Source organism: Chelon labrosus (genome assembly GCF_963514085.1).
Source record: "Chelon labrosus genome assembly, chromosome: 13".
NCBI classification, from domain to species: domain Eukaryota; kingdom Metazoa; phylum Chordata; class Actinopteri; order Mugiliformes; family Mugilidae; genus Chelon; species Chelon labrosus.
Window position 1 is genome coordinate 15,808,704 of NC_140346.1, and position 22,654 is coordinate 15,831,357.

At 40.4% G+C, this 22,654-nt stretch overlaps 2 protein-coding genes across 3 annotated transcripts; one reads left to right on the forward strand and one right to left on the reverse strand.

Moving 5' to 3' along the window:
• The first annotated feature begins 7,596 nt into the window (after window positions 1–7,596).
• LOC311498651 (protein NipSnap homolog 2-like) lies at window positions 7,597–15,002 on the forward strand. The gene is made up of 10 exons (XM_084559329.1): window positions 7,597–7,824; window positions 8,399–8,538; window positions 8,619–8,664; window positions 8,972–9,066; window positions 9,323–9,393; window positions 9,505–9,645; window positions 11,518–11,549; window positions 13,424–13,518; window positions 13,717–13,800; window positions 13,990–15,002. Exons 1-10 carry the CDS (start codon window positions 7,610–7,612, stop codon window positions 14,052–14,054), a joined length of 984 nt encoding a protein of 327 aa, XP_084415455.1. The 5' UTR covers window positions 7,597–7,609; the 3' UTR covers window positions 14,055–15,002.
• Window positions 15,003–15,140: 138 nt separating this feature from the next.
• On the reverse strand, window positions 15,141–19,289 carry psph (phosphoserine phosphatase). 2 transcript variants are annotated; one of them, XM_084559330.1, is made up of 6 exons: window positions 19,228–19,289; window positions 18,325–18,468; window positions 18,107–18,241; window positions 16,906–17,051; window positions 15,661–15,809; window positions 15,141–15,555 (listed from the first exon to the last, which is right to left on the reverse strand). In XM_084559330.1, exons 1-6 carry the CDS (start codon window positions 19,269–19,271, stop codon window positions 15,445–15,447), a joined length of 729 nt encoding a protein of 242 aa, XP_084415456.1. In that variant the 5' UTR covers window positions 19,272–19,289; the 3' UTR covers window positions 15,141–15,444. The 2 variants fall into 2 exon arrangements, with proteins under 2 accessions (XP_084415456.1, XP_084415457.1); XM_084559331.1 differs by having other exon boundaries at window positions 18,763–19,277.
• Between the last annotated feature and the right edge of the window lie 3,365 nt (window positions 19,290–22,654).

The following is a 22,654-nucleotide window of genomic DNA, read 5'->3' on the forward strand; positions in this document are numbered from 1 at the left end:
AATGTGCGCAACGACTTTGACAAACATGTTAGCGTTGACTGGTGTCACAGAACAGCTTAAACTACAAAACTAACGTACCGCTTTCTCTTCTGTCCAGCATAAGGAGCGACATACTCTAAACGTCCATAAGGCTGGAACAGATAAAAAGACAAGTTCAAAGTCTTTACGCTAAAGTCGCCGCCATCTTACTCAGGGGCGATTGGGCACATCAGTAGTAAAGAGGTTTATGTCAAAATTGAACTTGCAGCTTTATATGAGACTTTAGCTTTGCAAACAATCATTAAGATACCATAATATTTTATCATTATTTAATAACAAAAACAACATTAATAATATAAAGAAGTAGTAAATATATTTTATTATTATCTATAAGGTACAAAATATATCCATATCCAGATTGCTAGCAAATAACTGTGTTTGCATTGACATAAGCCTCATATAGGTCTGAAAACACAACATTTAATTACAGAGAGCTATATGATAGTATACATAATATACATATTATGCTCATTAAGTAGCTAGGCTAGCTACCTAATCTGTGAATAAAACTGTGCGTGGTTATTGCAATATACCCTAAAGATACACTGGCTCTTATAGATGCGTGTGGGAAAACAATTACAGCTAATCTACTTTCCCGATATCACAATACACAATACAAGACCATATCTCCTTCCAGCTGGAAGTGGCATCTGATGCCATCCATCACCAGAATTTTATTATTTGGATTACTTATCTATAAAAACAAATGTAGTTATCTGTTTATACTGTATATCTGAAAATAGACTTGCGATAATCCCTATGAAAAGAGCAAAAATTACACTACATAGATATGGCTGTCTGAAATTCAGAAAGTTCAGCGTCACATGGTGAGCCACTTATAAGTATAATTAACATTTTCCAGATATTTGTTCTGATCGATACAACTTGTCTCGTCCACATGGGGATATTAGGTCATCGCAGTAATAAAAGTAATATCCTTCAGCCACCTGTGAATCACAATGGGGAAAAAAATAATATGGAAAATGAATGAGTTACTTTACAGACATGACAGCAGATTTTTCAGTGAGGAAAAAAAATCCAGGATGCTCAACTGTGAGAAGAATCATACCATGCTGTTTTTCATGTTGATACAGTTCACTTCTAATCAATTTAGAAATACGGCGAAGCCTTTACATGCCTTTGTTTTGGTGAGAAACATTAAAATATTCCTGGACAGACACTAGTTGCAATTGCAATGGTGCGTATCGTATACTGATTAATTTAATCGGAGCAAACTCTTTACGTCTACCAAGAAACTCATGAGAAAACATGTGGTCCGACATACCAGCAAATGTTTGATCAGGACAAAGGAGAGAAAATATCTGGGGCTATCATTCATCCACTATATCTCAAAAGCCCATTCCCTCACATACTGGCGAGCAGTGGGAAGACGGCACATGTACTTCTGCCGTTTCAATAAAAAATCTAAATCAGTGGAGTGACCTTGTGGAGTAGTCTGTGATGTATGAGAAAAACATGGCTGTAATCTGCGGATACCTTCCTGTGTGACTTGATGTAAAGGCCAAATTACTTCCAGACAAACATCTAATAGGTGAACCAAGACCTGGCTCAACGATGCTGTTCCCACCCTCTCAGAAATCTTATTTTTGGCATTGAGCACTTAATTTTTCATTTGCACCTCTCAGTTATGTCTATAACTATATAGAGAACGGGTGCTCAGCACAGACAGAAAGAAAAGACAGAATCCGACGTCATGAAATACCACAGCAAGTACGCAGGATTCCTTTATTTCCCAGGACCGCTTTCTGTCCTTTCTCAAATCTTGATAGAGGGATAATTTAAGATAAAACATATCGTATAATCCAGGGACTGTGCTCAAGTCTAGACTATGAAACTGTCAAATACAAAGTTAAACCTCAAACTTATCCTTTCGTAATGGCAGTGACATTACATCCAGTGTGGTTGACAGCTTAGCTTTGAACATGGGACTGGAAACGATAATTTGGTACAGAGAAGGCTTTCAACAACGGCAACCGTTGATCTCACTCTGCACTTCTATTGTATAATGTAATAACTCTCAACACTTTGTGCATTTGGTGTCAGAGTTTTTAATTATGTCACCTACTCTGCCTTCCTGAATAATCACTGTTTTCCTCAGTCATTGGGTTGTTTAAATAATATCATGTATCATTCAGTGAGCTGCACCGCATTTCAGAACGAGTGGGAATCCATGTAAGGACACTTCTCAAATACAAGCCTAAAAAAAAAGACAAACAGGGATGAGACAGAGGAGGAAAATGCATTTGAGTGCTTTTGTCTCTACAGATCATGAAAGAATCTAGGTGTTTGAGACAGAGAGCCTAAGGACAAGGTCAAGAATCTTGTGGAACCGCAAGAACTGCTCCAAGCTGACTTGGTTTGGCCATGTTACAGGGACACCGTGTCCAAGACCATCATTCAGGGCACAGTTGAAGATGGAGACAAATATCGGAGACAACAAAAGAGAACGTTCCTGCAAGAAAGTGCAGTGAGCAGTGTATGTTTTCAACATGTGTGAGTACTTCAGAACAACCCCTTTGAAAAACAGAATGAATTTACACCGATCAGCCGCAACATTATGACCATTATGACCACCTGCCTAATATTGTGTAGGTCTCGCTTGAGCCTCCAAAATAGTTGTGAGAGAATGGACATGGGCCTTCTGAGGGTGTCCTGTGGTGTCTGGCAACATAATGTTGTTAGTGGGGGCCTTTGAGTCCTGTGGGTTGAGGGGAGGGGCCTCTGTGGATCAGGATTGTTCCAGTGCATCCCACAGATACTTGATCAGTTTGGGATCTAGTGAATTTAGAGGTCAGGTCAACACCTTGTGCTGTTTTTCATGTTTTTTTGACTTGTTCCTTAACTGTTGTTTTGTGTGTGTGTGTCTGTGTCAGACTGCAACCTGCTGGGGATGGCTGCTGCCATCAAGGAGTGTCATTGCTTTGGGGTACATGTGTAAGTAACATCCACACGAATGTCAGGTCCAAAAGTTTCCCAGCAGAACATTGAATTGTCACAAGATGGTCAAAGTTATTTACTTCTCCTGTCAGTGGCTTTTATGTTGACCCTGATCACATCAGTTCATGGGTCAGTGTTTGACTCAATGCACAATGTTCCTCGAAAATGACAGACAACATAAAATACAGTTTCGTAAGAGCTAGGTTTTGTGTGTTATGCCGAGCCACTGTGATTTGCCAACCACCATTAACCACTCCAACATTAAAGACTGGCAACAGTCATTTTCTTATCTACATTACATAATTTCAGTGAAAACACAGACAGATTTATTCCTGGATATAAATCCACTTACAACAGACACTATCAATGTTTTAGTGCCACTGTGTGCAGTAGAGCTGCATTTATTCACTGCATAGCCCAGACAAGATAAGGAGTGAGGACTATAAACAAAATGTCTGAGGTATTTTCTCACATGTCCAACATCCTTTCTTGGAAAGCTTTAACTAAGAAGCATGTCTGTAATGAAGCCAAAGACAATATGAGGAGGGAGAGGGAAACTGAGACAGCCAGTTAGATAATTTAGCTTGGATAGATTCAATTTTCTGAAGATTCACTCTGAATATCGTGTGGGCTGGGGTGAAATATTAATCCATGTGGGTTCAAGGGAATTTTTTTAAAGTCTTCTAAACTCCTTGATAAATAGCGTCCATTGTTTTCGGGTGCATTAGAAAAGGATTCGGATCAGCTGTTGTTGCAGCTGTTATTCTCAAACCAGAGGTTTATAGAAATTCATTGCATCCAAGACCAAATGTGAATATATTATAACTGATTTTGCAGGAAAGCACCAAACTAGGACCGGCATGGCTGTTGGCCAATGAAATGATCAAAAAGGATCACAGAGTAGGCAGCTATTCAAAGGCGGACTTTACAAAGTGCTGTGCAAAAGACACACGTCATACAGACAAGAAACACATGTTTCCTTAAACATAGGAAATAACAAAGGATAAACAGAAGTGAAGTAACACTCTTTATAAAAAACTCTAGTTTACTTAGCCTAACATGTTGTTTAATTTGAATATTAAGAGTAATTTGAATTCCTAACTTCTAGGCATAATGCAGAACCCCATTTATCTTAATTTTCACATTAGACATTTTGTAATTGCAGGAAAAAGCACAGGTGTAATGACGATGGCTGTATCCCATTTAGAGAAGATGCAGCTGTTGTGCATGTTGGCTTACTCGCGGCTATAAGGAACTTATTCACTTCTCCTTTGCTTTTCCTGCGATGACAAGTCAAAATGTCAGCTGTGACAAAGGTCTAACCTTGACCTTAACCTTAACACATGTTGTTAGGTAACATTTGCTATGTCTAAATGGAAAATAGGTCTTCAACCTGATGAAATCACTCTGATTAGAGACTACAGCTTGACTGTTTAAATGGACGCTACATAAGCGATCAGAATAAACCATCATAACATGCGAATGTTAACACCAGCCTTCTTAATCTGATAATATTCCTTATAAGGATGAAAAGTCTGTGCTATGAACTATGAAATGTACTGTGAGTTGAGTTTGTTTTGGTTAAATGAGCTCGAAATGTGACTTTCAAGCTTTACTTTTAAGCCAGTATAGCAAAACAGGCACTGTAGTTCAAAGCATGACAGCTGATTTGGTAAGGAAGCTGATAGGTGGACCTCAAAGTGGGATTGTTAATTAGCCTACAGTGTGAGTAACTGGCTTATAGTGTCCCTACATAATGTTAAAATTATTTTGGCAAGGAGCACATAAAAGAAGGAAAGAGTGGACTCTAGTGTCCAGTCACGATACTAATCGTTAATGCAACTGGCACAGATGATTCGATCATTTAGATCAGTGTATTTTTAGGTACTGCAATATAAAATAGGCAAAAAATAAAAAGTTCACTCTATGTTGCAATAAGACCCTACAACGTACCTTTTACTATACCAGTAATGAGGTACAGTATATGTAGAGCTGGAGCAGTGAAACTGGAGTTCTTTGTTCAAAAGCTGATCTCACTTCTTCCATTAATAAAACGTGGCCTTCAACTAAAAACACAGATCAGTTAATTCAGATTGACACTGGCACTGAGCTGCATTGTGCTGATTTCAAGCACTTCTGGACATTCACATGGTTGTTTGTGACGGGGTATTTTAATAAAATACTAGATCAGATAACACATCAAAGTGCTGGATTTTGGTTCAACTAGCGAAAGCACGCACCGTGAAGGTTTCCAACCCAAAATCTACCACATTGATAAATTTCCTGACTGAAAGAGCAAAATTTAACTGGACACATTCATTCTTCGAATTCCCAGACATATCCACATTTTGTCTTTTGTTATTCAAAAATGCTTCACAGAGAAAACTCTCCCTCATGATTCATGTCTTTGAACTTAAAACAAATCCCTCCATAGTTTCTGAATTCCACTGGTGGTAAGTAGCCTCTCTCCTAAAGCCAAGTAGACTTCAGCAATGTGGTCCCTGTTAGCTTCGGAGTCACTCTGTCAAACAATAAATCAATCTCAAATGAACCAAAATTCCTCCATGGTTGCAACCCCATCAACTTCTCCATCACTCAACCGGATCCTGCAGTTGTGACATGCTCTCCCTGAAGACCTCGCACACAACAAAAACATCAGTACCTCCTTTATCTATTCTGTATTTACAAATAAAAGGACCTTATTTCCCTCATACAAGTCAGCACCTTCTCCGATGTTTTTGATTGTTGTCCGACCTACTTGCCAGTTAGTTTCACTCTCTAGACTCATGAATAAATGGAGATGCGGTTTCAGGCTCCTGTTTTAACACTCTAGACATTTTATTGTTTCCTGTTGGCTGCAGAGATCATCACTGTAGAGTTATAGGCAGGTTTGTGTGATGTCAGGCCCACAACTGAGACTGAAGGTGTTGATATTGTTGATCTAACTTCACTGCAATGCAGTGAAACTGCTGCTGATTGTTTATGAATTGAATTGTAGCGCCCTCACCTGTTCCACCTGTGTATTGTAGCAGCACTGAGTCAAGATGCAAAGCATGTTGCACATACATGAAGTTACATAAATGTTCTTACTGTTTTCACTTTGAGGCATCACTGTCTCTGGGAAGACAACCCTGGAGTTTGCACTGATTCATGTGCTAACATCTAAGATTTAACAGCATTTTTATGATTGTTTTATATGCTCCCATCGTCTAAACTGTTCATTTTTCATACAGTGGAGATGTTTTCATGACAAATTTCACAAAGATAGAAAAGTTATATTAAAATACATTCTGTCTGTATTAAGACCGACGGAAGGGAGGGATTCACGTTTATCATAACCTCTAGAGACCCCTGATCTGCCAGAATGTCAGCTGAGGATAATTTGTTGGGTATGATCCCACATGCAGAGGCAGCAGCGAAGGATCATTATGAACATTTTGTCATGTAAAAGCAGGGAACGAATATATGGACCTAATTAATAACCATGATAATGGCACCGAGTCTGGTGTTTTAGCTCCTTGGCTCCGGGAGTGTGTTCACTTTCTGAACTGCTAAAATAAAACAAAGATGCTGTTTTTTATGATTAATTATACCTTTGTTTAACCTACTGTGAGGAGTTAAAGTCTGCCATAAAAAGGTCAAAAGCACTAAGACTATTCCAGTGTTTATATTAGAGGAAGTGCAACATTTGTAAAAAAGCAACTTCACATTATTCTCAAAACAGTTGTATTTATAGGTGATGAAGTGGCTCATGAAAAAGTCAAGAATAATTATAACAAAAAGGAGTTCATACAATGGCTTTTTTTCTCTCTCCATCGTCTCTGTTCGTGATACTCTCTAAGAGAAGCAGGAGGGAGGGGCGTCTGTGGGGCCTTTCTTCATAACATAAATACACATTTTAGTTGACTTTGTCACCAACAATGGTTCATTTCCATCCAGTTGTTTCAGGTCCGATGTCCTGGTATTGTTTATGCTGCCTCACTGAGTGTATTTATGTGCACACAAGTACTTATGATCTTGTCTTTGGGGTGTCCTGGTTAGATGTTGCACGTGTACTCGTCTCAAAGCCTTTAGAGAGCTGGTTATGTTGTCCGGAGTTATCCTGCATCAAAACACAAAATCAAAAACACAATATCCATGTTTCTTTGTTCCATGTTCTTTAAGACACAACTGCAGATATATACAGCCAATATGCTCATATATATACAGCTCATATACACAGGAATAAACTTGTTTTGCATGGTAGGCTACCTGTAAACTTAATTTCAGGAAAATAATCAGTACCAAGGGAAAACCGGGATACTAGATGTAAACACTCATGCAAAAAGTATTCAGCGTAAATGTCATATTCGAAATAACATAAAAACTGTTTTAGACTAATGTGTATGTAAACATACTCACCATGAAGAAGAAATGGTTGCTGTCTGCTTGTGGCCTTGCCTGGTTTCTTTATTCCTTTGTTTGTTTCTGTAGATGCATCTTTAACATTTCTGTTTTAGTCGTTCCTTTTACTTTATTACCGCATTTTTATCCCACTGTTAAATAATATGCTACTATAAACCACTGTTTGAGTCAAGTAAACATCTCAGCCTCCCTGCACACACACTGTTTTATGTTTGTTCTTATTCGTCTGTTAGAAACAGACAGGCTGATTTGTGGACGCGGTCCTCCGCCGCCACCTGGTGGCCAGACCCGGAAACAGCCTCCGCTCTGTGGAGCATTAGCAGAGTTGAAGATGGCGTCGGGAGTCCTTCAGAGAGTCCGCGGTGGCTTGGGTCGGGCTAAAAGCGGGGCCCAGTCGGCCGGACAGCTCCTGGTCTGGGGCAGGTGGGGGCTCCCATCATTGTGCATGTCCTTTTGTCTTCTATGTAGCGTCTCACGTCGGCTGTTGTGTGTTATTTTCTCGCCGCCGTGGCTACACTGAGCCTCTCCAAGCTAGCCCGGTGACTGCTAGCCAGTCCTCTGTGGCCTTCAGCTTTAACTTAACACACAGCCTGCACCTTAATTATTTTATTAAGGCAAAATTACGATTAAAGCTGCGTGTGTTTGCTGGTGTACGTGAAAGAAAGCAAGTTTCTGTCATCTTTTGTTTGTGAGCATCTAAAACGCTCAAGGTCAATTTGATTCTTTATGCAGATTTACTGCAAATCTTACTAATCTGTTTATGTTTTGTAAAGTGCATGCAGCTCTCATGGATGATATGTGTAAAACACAGTTGGACACATTTGAAACTGTCTTGATTTTGAAATCTTTTTAGCAGCCTGCAGCCCAGAAGTGAAGTGTTATCATAATAATTAAGATAGTATGTTGTATTGTTGTGGGTGTTTTTGTCTAATCTGGTGTTAATGAAGTGTATTGGGGAGCTCTCCTTGTTCATCGTGACTTTTCTGTGTGCTTGCAGGGGGTTTGCAGTGTCCAGCAGCAGAAACAGAGAGGACAGCTGGTTCAAGTCGCTCTTTGTGAGGAAGGTTGACCCCAGAAAAGACGCACACTCCAATCTACTGACCAAAAATGAAGAAAGCAACCTCTACAAAATTCAGTGTAAGCTCAGTGCGCTGCAGGGTCTGCATTTAATGTCTCCTTAGGTGATGATAATAACGGTTATGTGACTTGCTTTTCAGTCCACAATGTGAAGCCAGAGTGCCTGGATGCCTACAACAAACTCTGGTGAGTGTAAAACAGTGCGTAATGTTTTGAAGTTGTAAAGCAGGGTGCACTGAAAAAAAAATAATGCAAAGCAGTCTATTCCTGTGAGGTGATTGACGGCCTGGCAGGACTTCAGGCCTTCGCTCATACCTAAGATGACTGGAGGCCGCGCACTCGCAGTCAGTGACTAATTTGGGACGTGCAACCTAAGACAGAAGACACGTGTTTAGACAACTTGCGATTGTTATTAGGGTTTATTTAGTTATTTATTTATTAATGGCCTTCAGGAGATTTAGATCAACTGTGTTTGGTTTCTGCTTCTTGACAGTGAGGAAGTGTTGCCCTCTATCCATGCTGATAAGTACTACCCCTGTGAGCTGGTGGGAACCTGGAATACTTGGTATGGAGAACAAGACCAGGCTGGTAGGATTATTAATATCGACACACACACAGACATTTGTCATGAGTGTGCACGTCTTTCACCTGCACACTCATGAAAGTATACCATCAATATCCAGCCATCTTAATTAGGTAACTAATTAGCCAGTTTATGGTGTGGCAAACCAAACTCATTCTTATAAACCTACCCATGCAAAATCATTTTTTTTTTATATATTTCATATTTACATTCTGCAGATAGTTGATGTGATGTTGTAGTTATTTTATATTGTCTCCTCAGTTCATCTGTGGCGTTACAGAGGTGGATACCCAGCTCTGACAGAGGTCATGAACAAACTCAGGCAGAACAAGGTAAAGATCCTCTCAAGTCGTCAGTGTCCTCCATCATCAGGCTAACAGCGACGTGTCCTGTTTGTTGTAACTGATGTAAAGCTCATTGATCGGTGTCCGTTGATTTGCCAGGAGTTCACGGCCTACAGGAAGGAGCGGGGTAAGATGCTGTTGTCTCGCAGGAATCAGCTCCTCCTGGAGTTCAGCTTCTGGAACGAGCCTGTGCCCCGAGAGGGTCCCAACATCTACGAGCTCAGGTCCTACCAGCTCAGGGTGAGTAACGGAGCTGCGCCCTGTGGCGTCACTGGGAGTGTTCGTCAAATACCCGACACCAGTGCGTGGTTTTTCCCACAGTCGGGGTCACATGAGGGATTTGTGTGACTCAGTCCGTAGCCTACCATGAACAGCTATTTTTAAAAATGTCCCTTTCTAATGCTTGACTTTACTTTTTCATTACATTTATTAAACTTCAAAGCTGAAGATCAGTGTGATAGCTGGTGTTAAGTTAACCACTCTTTATTTTTACATTGCAATGCTACTTTTTTTTTTTGCTAGAACGCTTAGTGTGAGTTTGAGCACCCAGATGAAATCATGAAGGAGATCTACGTCAATCCTGCAAGGATAGTGTTTATTGTAGAACCACAAGAGGGAACGTTTTTTTCTTATTTATTTACTTTGACTGTTTTGTATAAGCTCACACAGGCTGTTGGCTGAGGGCTAAACTCTACAACAGTTTCAGTAGAGAAGGAAAGCATCCTAGCTCCCGTTTTTCAATTTAAACTGATGATCTCCTCAGTCACATGCTTTCCTTCTGTGGCTTCCAAATTACCGTCATTTGAGGTGGTGTTAGACACGTGCAAAGATCCTGGTCAGAGAATACGATCATCATTAGTGCTGCCTTTACACTGGATCCACTGTCGCCACAACGGCTCTAATCTGGTGCATGAGACTGAGAGGCCCTTAGCAGCTCCTTCAGCAGCAGACTGCCACACATAAGAAGAAGGCAGTCAATATTTATAGCAGAGGTACTCTGTAACGTGGTTGTTTCTCTGTTACTGTCACCTGCTTAGCACAGTGTATCCACTTCATTAAGTACACGAGTAACTGAGTCATTCTAATGTGCCAGTCGTGTATTAAATCTTACGTTCATGAATCTTCACTTTATGTTGAGATGGTAATTCAACTGTGTGATCATCAAAACGTTTCTCTTGTTTAGCCCAGTCCACTGACTAAAACTGGGTTGTCAAAATAATAGGAACACGTGTCGGTTTAAGCCGCAGCCTCGCCTGAAAACACAGTTGAATCAACAGCTCTCTGAGTTATTATAAACAGATGCTGAATACCGTAACCTTCATGAAGATGAGATTTAGTGCAGGACAATTCAATATCACTAGTGTACCTAATGAACTGGCCAGTGAGTGTAAGTCAAGGTAATATATCTGAGACTTTTATCACTTATCAGTATTGTCATTAATTTATCACAGGATTCATAGTTGCGGAATTAGACTTCAAACCGTTTTTCCTTTTTGTGCAGTTATTTGATTTAAAGTGTGTTATCAATTAAAAGTAATTTCTTTGCGATAGCTACAGTGTGCTCTATGTAGTTTTTAATCTGTTACTCTCCAACTGTTGTTTTCCTGGAAAGCTGTGCTGCTGTATCGTATCGTATCGTATCGTATCGTATCGCATCGCATCGCATCGTATCGTATCGTATCGCTTCGTATCGTATCGTATCGTATCGTATTGTATCGTAACGTATCTGAACTCATAGATGTGGCACATCAACCTGTATGGTATCTGAAACAGTGCATTCCTGCTCAGTACAGGAATTCAACCGTCATCTCCTGCAGATTAAGTCGCTCTTTATAATCTGAAAGACTGAACCGCCTCTAAATCATGACATGTGATGAATTATCCCTCATCACAGGCTGACATGATTTCTTAGAAACAGCAGGGCGTTTGTTGCCTTAAGCACTGGAGAATGATTGAGGAAGCCAACGGGTGTAGTTGTTATTCTAGCTTATCTTTCCAATGACAGAATGCCTGCGCTGCATCTCTGCCATGCATTTGTGTTAATATGTTTTTTCTGGAAAGAGGCGCGCGTGTTTGCTGTAATGAAGACTATTGTGTTTTTCTTTCCCGCAGCCAGGAACCATGATCGAGTGGGGTAATTACTGGTAAGTCAGCCTGAATTCATTTGATTCACTGAGCTGTAGTTACAGAACAGTTGCTCTGCATAAAACCTCCCTCGTCATTAATAGGAGTTATTCCACAGAGAGGTCCCTATTTTGAAGCTGCACTGTCATGCCCTCGAGCCAACATTCGAAATCAGGTGGAATAACGTGTACGCTACTAATGTGTCCACATAGTAGTTGAGGAATTTGAGCCGACGGAGCCAAGAGATCAGCATTCATCAGCGACACGGTAGATTGCGATGGATTAAAGTGCAGACGTGAGCTTTCTGCACATGTCTCAGATTTCCACACACGCTTTTTTTTTTGTTGCAGCCTGAGCGCGTTATTCAGTTGTCCACAATCCTGACATGCATCTGGTCCTGCTTCCATGCTTCCCATCTAGAATGACACTGTAAAATCATTATGTGCGCAGTTTTAAATGTTCACTCATCAGCCACAACATTAAAACCACGAGAGAATAACACTGATGATCTCATTACGATTTAGAGTTCTTCTGGGAAACCCTGTGTGGATGTTACTTGGACACGAACCACCACCTGAATATTATTCCAGACCAAGAAAACCCCCAATAACAACGGCAAGTGGGTGTTTCTTGCATCTTGGTGACATGTGATTCCCAGATAAGCGACGCAAAGGCACCCGTCCATCCATATGCTGTAAAAGGAAACGTGATACGTTAGACCTCATTGTCACCTTCTTCCATTGATCCGTGGTCCAGTCCTGATGCTCACGTCCATTTTAGGTTCCTTATGCTGTTGACAGGGGTTGGCATCCTGGCAGATCTGCAGCTATGCAGATGCCCTGTCTGTTCTGACGCCTTTCTGCCAGAACCAGCTTTAACTTTTTCAACTATTTGAGCTACAGTAACTAGAATCTGTTGGATCAGACGACACAGGCCAGCCGTCGCTCCCCACACGCTTTGGTGACCCTTAGATGCCCATGACCCTTTTGCCAGTTTAACACTTTTCCTTCCTTTGACCGCTTTTTGATACGTACTCACCGCTACAGACCCCACAGCTGCCTTTTTCGCAGATGCTCCGTCCCAGTTCTCTAGCCATCATCACAACTTGGCCCTTGTCAAATCCTTCCACATTTTTCCTGCTTCCAACTCCTCAGCTTTGAGGACAAAATGTTCATATATCCCACCCACTGATTTATGACTGATCGGGGTAACTCTTAAATCACACGCAGTGTTTTTTCTGCGTCTTAAAAAAAAAAAAAAACATGGGTGTGATTTTTTTTTAATCACAGCAGGGAGGGCATCCATTTGATACAAAGCCCACACTAATACAAGTTAATTTTCTCCTCATCAAGTTCCTGTGTTTGCTTTTATGACAACCAATCACTAGAAATCTGGTTAAAATGAGCACGAATGCTACAGTTCTGCAAATAATGCCAGCAAAGCTGTTTAAAGCAATTTTAATATAATTGGTGCAGCTGAAGGCTTAAGCTCCTGCTGCGAGTTGCGTTAATTTGAAGAGCTTCATTGTTTTGTATCCAGGCGGTGATTACGTTGTGAAAACCTGTCTTGTTTTCTTTTGGGGAAAACTTGATGGATCTTAAAACCAGTTCACTCATTTCACACAGACTTGGCCGGCGTTTAGATTCATAAACGTACATACAGTCAGTCATGGCGTCACATCTTATGGTTGGACCGATGCTGCACAGCGATGGTTGCGGTCTTACTTACACACCAAACCCAGTGGTGCGAATTAAATGGAGTTCAGGGTAAATTCACAGATGATGTCGAAATTTGAATGCTGGTCAAATATCTGGTGTGTGTGCTCGCCTGGTCTCATTACGCCACACTTGTTGTTGCTGGCCTGTGATGTGATGGAAATTGTTTTTGTCGGCAGGGCCAGAGCCATCGGATACCGCCAGCACAACAGAGAAGCCGTGGGAGGGTTTTTCTCACAGATCGGTAACCTCTACATGGTCCATCACCTCTGGGGTACGGATACATACCACCTTCATGCAGAATTACACTCAGTGTCACCACTTAGATCATCATACTAGGGCTGAAATCATTTAAAGTTGATGGATTTGTTGTTGTTTTTTCCTCTTTATCACTGTAAACTGAATGAGTTTGGATTTTGGACCGTAGTTTGGACAAAACGAGCACTGTTATGACATGATTTGTTGATTGCAGCTTACAAAGACCTTCAGTCCAGAGAAGACACGAGGAGTGGCGCCTGGCAGCAGGAGGGATGGGACGAGGTGGTGTATTACACAGGTGAGACGAGTAAATCATTCTCTAAACAAAGTCTGAAAACATTTCAAAGTCTGAAAACATTTCAAAGTCTTATTAACATATTGAGCTTTTTGGACATTTTTAGAGTTTGATCAATATAAAAAGGACTTTGAACTACGAGCACACGCTGAATCAGCTCTAAATCTTCCCTGTGTTCACCTTTGTTTCCAGTTCCTCTGATTCAACACATGGATTCTAGGATCATGATCCCAACGAAGGCTTCCCCACTGCAGTGAAAAGAGACGCGAGCAGGAAGCTGATATCAAGTGGCACCCTTCTGAATGTTAAATCCATCCAGAGCATCAACTATCATAAAGGGTTCGACCTCCCGTCAGTGCTGCCAAACACCATCCTTTCTCCGCTTTATTTTTTCAAGGTGTCACTCGGACAGAGCAGGCGATAATACCTGCTTTTTAAATTGTTGTTTTGATAGTTACTGAAAGCTGTCACGGCACTTTCAGTGAACGCATAATTTTTTTTTTTTTTTCGGGTTCTGGAGTAGGGCGAGTAAATTTGACCAATTCAAACCTCCTGATGGTCGTTATGTCCAACGTCTCGTGCCACATTTAAACTGGTCCATGAAGAGAGCTCGTCTCTAATTTTAGACCCAAAGTTACTTGAAAAATAACAAGCAGCTGTGTGGTGTGTAAGTGAGGGAACAGATTAAAAACTAACTGCTGATGCTCCCTGCTCAATGCGGGACCTTTTTATTTAATGTAAATTGAGAATACAGATTTATGTTTTAAGCGCTCCTCTGTATATTCATAAACACTCTCAAATCATAACGGTGTAAAATGCAGATGTCATAATTTTATATTTGATGTCTTATTATAAATCGGATACTGTTTTGCTGGCTCCTTCTTTCGGTTGCTTTTCCTGAGTGTATCTAGATTCTCTGTCATGATAGCGTTTCATGGTGCTGTGTTTGTAACTATGGCTTCCACTTTGTTTCTTGTGACGACAGCATGCCGGATTTTAAAAACGGTTTTTATCCAGTGTGTTTTAAACGGGGCATAACGATCACATACGGTAGAGTGATATCAACGAAGCGGACAGCCGCGCTGCTTCGCACTGTAATAGAGGTTTTATTGTTTAAAGAAGCATGTTTATCTGGTCTTCTTGCTCAACAGGATCAATGTAGAAAGAAAAGGACAAGGACACAGATTAAAGTCGTTCATCCTCGACAGCTTCTTCTCTTTTTTTTTTTTTTTAATACTGATGTTATTTACAGGAAGTCACCACACTCGGTGACATGTCTGATTACACCTCTTAGTACAGAACATGGATTTAAAACATTTCTATTGCTCATTGCACATGCTAGAATATGCTGGAGATGTATTAGCTTACCTACAGGCTTGGATGTAAACAGTGCAAAAACACTAAAACCTTAACCTCCACATAGACAGTGTTTGGTTACTTTTTAGTATCTTCTAGTATAAAAATCTGCTGGGTAACGTCCCCATTAAGGTAAAATTGTTTTTTAGTGTAAACACAATTCTTTCATTATAAAAAAAAAACTAAACTATTGGGAATCTAAGGGAAATGTGCACTGGATAAAACTGTCAGTGACACACCCTTGGTGGAAATATAAAATGTTATATTTGTAACTGTATGGTTTTAGTGTCTTTAAATCTTCTCCAGTTCCTTCAGTAACTCCCCAAAACTCGTCACGTACCACGAACACCTCTCCTTGACCTGCGGCCTCACAACGTTTCCACCAAATCCAATGAAAGCGCTCTGAGGACGAAAGCGAGAACACTGCTATTAAAATAAGGCTCCAACAATTTCAGGAAGAAATTAAATCCTTTTTAAAGCAATAAAAGACACAAGATCACCACTTACAGCTGGAGGACAGGCCTCCAGATCAGTGGCTCCGTCTCCGATCATGACCACAGTCTTGAAGCCATATTGCTCCTTCAGCATGCTGATGACTTTTCCTTTTCCACCACTCTCAGCTGTGGGCTGACTCTCGTCGAAACCAGCGTACTCTCCTGGAACAAGATATAATTTTATTTAAAACTGGCCTTAACCGTTCAGACACTATTACTGCGTTCACACTAGCAGGGAAAACACAACAGACTACTGGTGATTTTCAAGTTGGGAAAATGTGGGAATTTGAACAATGAACTGATGCCACACACTTGGGTGACATTAACAAATCATTTCTATATGTTTCACCAGTTATTTTTTAAATAAAATACAACATAACATTGTCAATGAACACTTAAGAAATGTAGCCTATCTAGCAATACTTGGTCGTTTTAGTGTAAACTAGGGGTTGTACCGACTAGTCGACTTTACTGCTGTACCGTGACGCTTTGAGCAGGAAGTCGACTAGTCACCGATCACGTGACAATAACACCGACGTCTCTGGAAGACAGGTGAGGAGCGCAGTGGGTCATTGCAGCAAAGTAGCAGCGGTTCATCAAGGGTGTGGAAATACTACACATAAGTTGAAGCCCCTTCTACTGTGACATGCAGAATATGTAAGTCTGTCCTGAAATACAACAAATGTACTACTACAACGCGCTGTGACGTACTATTAAACGCTATTGACGGTGCCGATTTACTGTATATAGGTTAAACACACGTATATGCAGCGCACAGTATTGTGTTTATGGTCAGTTCTGTTGTTTTAACCGAGCAAGAGCCGCATATTAGAAGTGTCAGACTTGCGGTGTTTATGGTGTTGACCTTGGGCTACAGTCGACAATAGTCTGTGTTCAAACTTTGATTACCTTGCTTGCAGAAAAGCTTCCGTAGCTTCTTTCGTGTGAGACGCTTCAATATGTATTCAGGTCAAGAACATAGATTTATTTCTTGCAAAACATTACTTTCTACTGTGTTTTATGTGTGACGTCATTGACTCGTCGATTCGACTTTAAAAAAATTCGAAGTCGTTCAACCCCTAGTGTGAACGCAGCATATTAAAAATATTGATTCAGATTAGAAACTGAATAACTGAAGGGAGTAATTTTAAGAATCAACTCACAGATCTGATTCTGTATTGTTCAGCACTTTAAAGATGGACACATTTATAACCCTCCACTCACGTGAGAGCAGAGACGCAAACACTTTGACTGTTACCGTTGAAGTAGAACTTGAGCCTGTTGGCGTAGACGTGATGCAGAGGAATGTTTAGCTGAGTGGCCACATGCTCCACGATGCAGCGGAAGCCACCAGAAATCAGGAACACCTTAATGTTGCGCTGGTGCAGACGATCCACGAGCTCCCTGGACAAGGACAAACAGGACATGTATTAACACAGTTGAACAATTAGAAGGGAGCGGGCCTTTGTTAACTGTGCCAAGTATGCAGACATAAAATAAATCCAAAATGTGTGACATCATTTATCTAGCTGATAAAATTGCGACTGGCATCATGAGTTCTTTGAATTACCCGGCTATTTTTGAGAAGAATGTGATGCTTCAGTAAACTAAGCTCGCTAATCATTGGACACAATATATCTTAAGTCAGCAAAGGCTTGGTTCAGGAATTATTCCTTTGAATGTCCTTGAGAAACCATCTCATTTCTCGACTTAATTCCTTAAAAAAAAAAAAGTGTGTGGCAGCACAAAAATACTTGCAGAAAGGGTGAAAATTACAAAACAGGTGTCAGAAACAAAGGATGACTTTGAGTGTTTCATTATTTGGGTTGTTTTTGAAGAAAACCTTCAATACTATTAGCAAACGCCACATAATGTCTTTGAAAATTCATCAGATATTCATCAACAAACTTTTATTTTTACTGTTCACAGAAACTTTATTTATTCTATCTTCATTCAAATGTATTTATACCACTAGCCTGTCTTTCAGGCTCAGTAGGTTGAATAAGTTTGCAGCTGTACATGTTTGTGCAGCAGACAGTTTGGACCAACCAGATCTTATCTACCAGCTATGTTTAAGCAAGCATATGCACATTTATGGCTCATATATCAGTTTCCTGCTAAATAAAGATGTATAAAGTCTAGACACATGTTCGTATAATTTGTTTTCTGTACAGTGCCTGATACTGAATGCCAACCTTTTATTGGAAAGCTTGGGGTTTAAATCAACTTACCACTTACATACATACTTTAAAAATGTGTTTTCCTTCAAGATTCGCAGTGTTTCCCCATCCTAGATGTCTTAAAGGTAATTTTTAATGGACTGTCTGACTACATACATCAATAGAGAGTCACGCTCTAAAACAAACGAGGCCCTGGGACTTTCTTGCTAATGTTTGTGCACGTAGCACAATACAAGGTCCACTGAATGGCTCGATTTAACAAACTCCTCACGCACTCACCTGACACCTGGAGTCAGCTGAGGCGGGTGGTCTGTTATCAGTTTGTTTACTTGTTCTCTGGAACATCGGATGATGGAAAGACGCTCAGTCAGGGCCTTCTTAAATGTCATTGAGCCGCCCATTGCTTTGCGAGTCCTGAAAGGGAAAAAACAGGATGGCTTAACACACCTGCAGCGGTTCCCAGATGTGACGTACACACAGCACTTGTGCCCACATACATCTCAGTGACTGCGTCCCCAACGCCGCAGAATTTGGCGAGTTCATCGATGCCTTCCTCTTTGATGACTGTGCTGTCCACGTCGAAGCAGACGGCCTCTGCTCTCCTGAAGAGTTCCTTGGTCTGTGAAAGAGTTGTCATAGTGCTGGGGGAAGAGAAAAGCACACAGCTTGAGGGCAGCTCTCTAAATGGATTTACATCTCTGGAGGCAGGTTTTTTTTTATACCAAACATGCCAGGTCACATGATGTGGTGACACTGGGTAAGTCATCTGAAGACAAATCTAATTGTCATAAGCAGGATCCCGTGCTGTCCCTATGTGCCTGTTTAACGTGGTGTCTGGTGGTTTGGCCCAGCAGCTGCCAGGTTGCACAAATGAACTGAGCCCCTGTGTGACTTTTATCCGGTGGAGCAGCAAACACATCCATTCACTGAAATACCTAAACGTTTCAAGCATCGATGGAGCTCATCTCAAACAAACACGTGTCCCGGTCAGGGGATTGTGTGCCAAAGAAAATGGGTTACATAAATCAGAGTGCCTAAACAAACTATAAGAGAGGCCGGGTTGGACATCCTCTACCCGGATTGCGTCACCCCCCCCGAGTCAATGAAGGGGACCGGCTTTACGAGGCTCGCCGTTAAACCCGCAAATAAACCTGAGGAAACTTGGATAAATGTAACGCTTATTGCTCGGTTAATGCCACGGCTGCATGAGACCGGCGGTAAAATAAATAAATAAAAAAATATTAACGTTAAAAATAACCGACGGTTATATGACCGCTGCACTTTGCATATATCTGAGCGTTGTTCAACTGGAGGACATAGGAAAACAGTCAAGCCGAGACACCGAAGATGTTTCTTTGTAAAAGATATGAGCAATTAATAAGCTGTCCTGTGATACTTACTTGTAAGAGCAGCGTTGATAGGGACCGAACAGCAGCTTCAGCATAAAGCAACCGCTTTCGATGGACTCACCGATGAGGAAGAGAGTCGCTGACCAATCAGAGGGAAGCCGATGAGAGACCGCCCACTACCCCACTGGCTCGGTTCCATGACGACAGCAACGGTTAAGGAGACGTAAAATGTCCACGACGAAGAAGAAGAAGAAGAGGGAGGAAAAACTACAACCACGAATAAGAAAAACAAAACCGCCAAAAAAGAGATGATAAATCACACGAGACGTAAAACGACCGCCAGATATGAAAATTAGCCGCAAGGAGAGCCGGTTCAGGCCAGAAAACCACTGAAAATTGATTAGCGCATAAAACCAAACAACTCTAAAAAGTAAATCACCACAAATAGATTAAATTGACTTTGAAGAAGAACAACAAACACAAAGAGGAACAAAAGATACCAAAAAGAGATGATAAATTACATGATATGATGGACGACCACTTAATGTGAACTGGCCACAAAGAGAAACAAAGCAAGCAGAAAAGAAGAACAAAGAAGAAACCAAGCAACTCAAAAAAAGATGGAAAATCACCACAATGTGATGTAAGGTGACTGCAAAAATGTGTACAGTCAACAAAAATGCCAAAAAAGATATGAAAAACGACCTGAAAACAGACCAACAACACTACAAGAGATACAGGAAGCTCACCATAGATAAAAATGACCACAAAATAAATAAATATATATATATATACATAGACAGTGAGAGAGAAGAAAATCACTGCAAATAGATGTAAACTGATTTTGAAGAAAAACTCAAGGAGAAACAAGATGACCACAAAGAGTTGTCAAACAACCACAAAATATGTAAAATTACCACAGAGAAAAAAAAGACCCCGAACAGATAAAAAAAATCACAACAAAAAGATGTAAAATGACCTCAAAGAACAACAGCCGCAAAGACAAACCAAACAACTATAAAGAGATCAGACAACAAAACAATAAGCAACAAAACGACCACAAAGAGATGTAAAATGATGCAAAATTTGTAAAATGGGCTTTACGAGATAAAAGGCTAAAGCAAAGCAATGGAAAATCCCCAAGAAGAGATGTAAAAATGCAACAACAAATAACTAAATGACCTTGAAAAGGTGCAAAATCACTGGACATGTAAACCAAACCATTGCTCACAAAGAGAAAAAACATACCTAAAAAAGATGGAAAAATCACCGCAAAGCGATATGAAATGGCTCAGAAGAAAAACAGCACTCACGGAGAAAAAAACAAGTAGAAAAAGATGTAAGATGACAACAATAAGAAACAAACAGCTACAAAGAGATGGACAACAACAAAATGAGTTCCATCAACACAAAGAAATATAAAACAATAAGGTCTGTAGACCACAAAGAGATATAAAATGACAACAATGCGTAACAACACAACCCAGGAAAGAAGCTTAATTGACAGACTTCTAGCTCTGTGAAAATGCACAATGTACTGGACGAACTTTTACGCTGAAAAAGGAAATTAAAGTTACAGGAAGTTTTGTTTAAAAAAGAAACATAGCCTCAAAGAATTACTTTGAGATTTGTGATACACGGCAGAAAGCGGCTTTCTGACCTGTTTGTAATCTTGTAACTTTCCACTTGTCTGTTACTAAACTCCTGCCTGGAGACGTTGTCATGGAGACAGAGCAGACTTGAAAAACTAGTAGGTTATTTGTGGAGTCCTCTTTTAATACAAACATTTCTTGTCTCTACATGTCACTTTATTGTTAAAAAGACAATTTAGTTTATCTATCTGACAAGTAGATAGGATTTTCTCTTTAACATATAGCTGATGAAGTCTGGGCGCACTGGTTTAAATAATACATGGTTACTTAGTGTGATCATGGTTTTAGAATGAATGTTTAAATAAAAAATATATATATGTGTATATCAAAAATACATTTTCTCATTGCCTCTCACCCGATGACAGCTGGGATAGGCTCCAGCACCCCCCCCCCCCCCCCCCCCCGCGACCCTTCACAGGAACAAGCAGTTACAGAAGATGAATGAATGAATATTTTCTCATTTTGCAGGACTTGCAGTTCCCCCTTTAGTCCACATGGTGGTAGAGCTATTTCCAACCAGTAATAAAAGCGGATCCCCCTGAATCAGAAGAATAATTCAGATTTTCAATTGCAAAAGCAAAGACAGTGTTTTTCACAAAAAAGAAAATCAAAAGCCATCTTAATTTGTATGGAGAACGTATAGAAAGAGTTGATAGGTTTAAGAATTTGGATATGTGGTTTGACAAAGCTTTTACTTGGAAAACACATCGAAACAAAGTCATTGAAAAACATAAAAAAAGTGCATAATATTGTCAGATAGTTGCGAGGCAAAGAGTAGAAAGCAAGTAGAATGGCATTAAAAACAATATATATATTGGACTAATTAGGGCAGTGTTAGATTATGACTGCATAGTATATCAGTCATCATCAAACACTTAGTTGAAGAAGCTGGATACAATTCAGTGTCAAGCTTTAAGACTTTGTTGTGGTGCCACAAGAACGACTCCAGTGTCTGCCAATGAAATGCCTCTTGAAATGAAGAGAAGGCAACTAGCATTACCGTATCCATGTCAAGAAAAAGATGGACTTAAATTTTTTAACACAAAATCAGAGGAAAAGTCTAAATAGTCACCAAGTACATAGCTACCTAGAAGCACAATAAAGCACATTCCTAAAAGTATATACTGACACGTCAAAACTACTAAGCTCCAGTCGGGTGGGAGTTTCATTTATTATCCCAGATACAGACGTGATGATGAACAAAAGAGTTAGCACTGACCTATCAGTATACACCGGGGAACTGTCGGCAATTCTTTTGGCTCTAGCATGGACGGAAAGCACCAGTGTTAATCGGTTCAGACAGCAGTAATGCATTAACAAGCATCAAGAACATGCAGTCAGAATGGAGATTTTTCAGACGATATTCAGGATCCAAAAAGCAGGAACAGTGTTACAGTTTATCTGGGTTCCATCACATATAGGGGTTGAAGGCAATTAGCAGACAGATATGCTAAGGAAGCAACAAGGAAAGCAGAAATAAACATGGAAGTAAAGCACAGTAAAATGGAAATCAAACACATCATTAAAACAGAAATGAAGAAAAACTGGCAGCAGGAATGGTGCAAGGGTAATAAATGTAGGCATCCAAAGAAAGGTAGGGGCAATGACAAGCATGCAGAAGGAAGAAAGAGGAGGACATCATCACAAGGATTTGTTTTGGTCATACAAACTTAAACAGTACTACAGCAGAACACGTCATCCTGGAATGTAGCAGTCAGTACCAACAACAAAGACAGATGTTAAAAGAAAAACTGGAAGAGCAACAGATGAAACTGGAGCCAAGAGAGTTGCTGCAGTTGAACATGTGGGATACAGGTTAATATTCA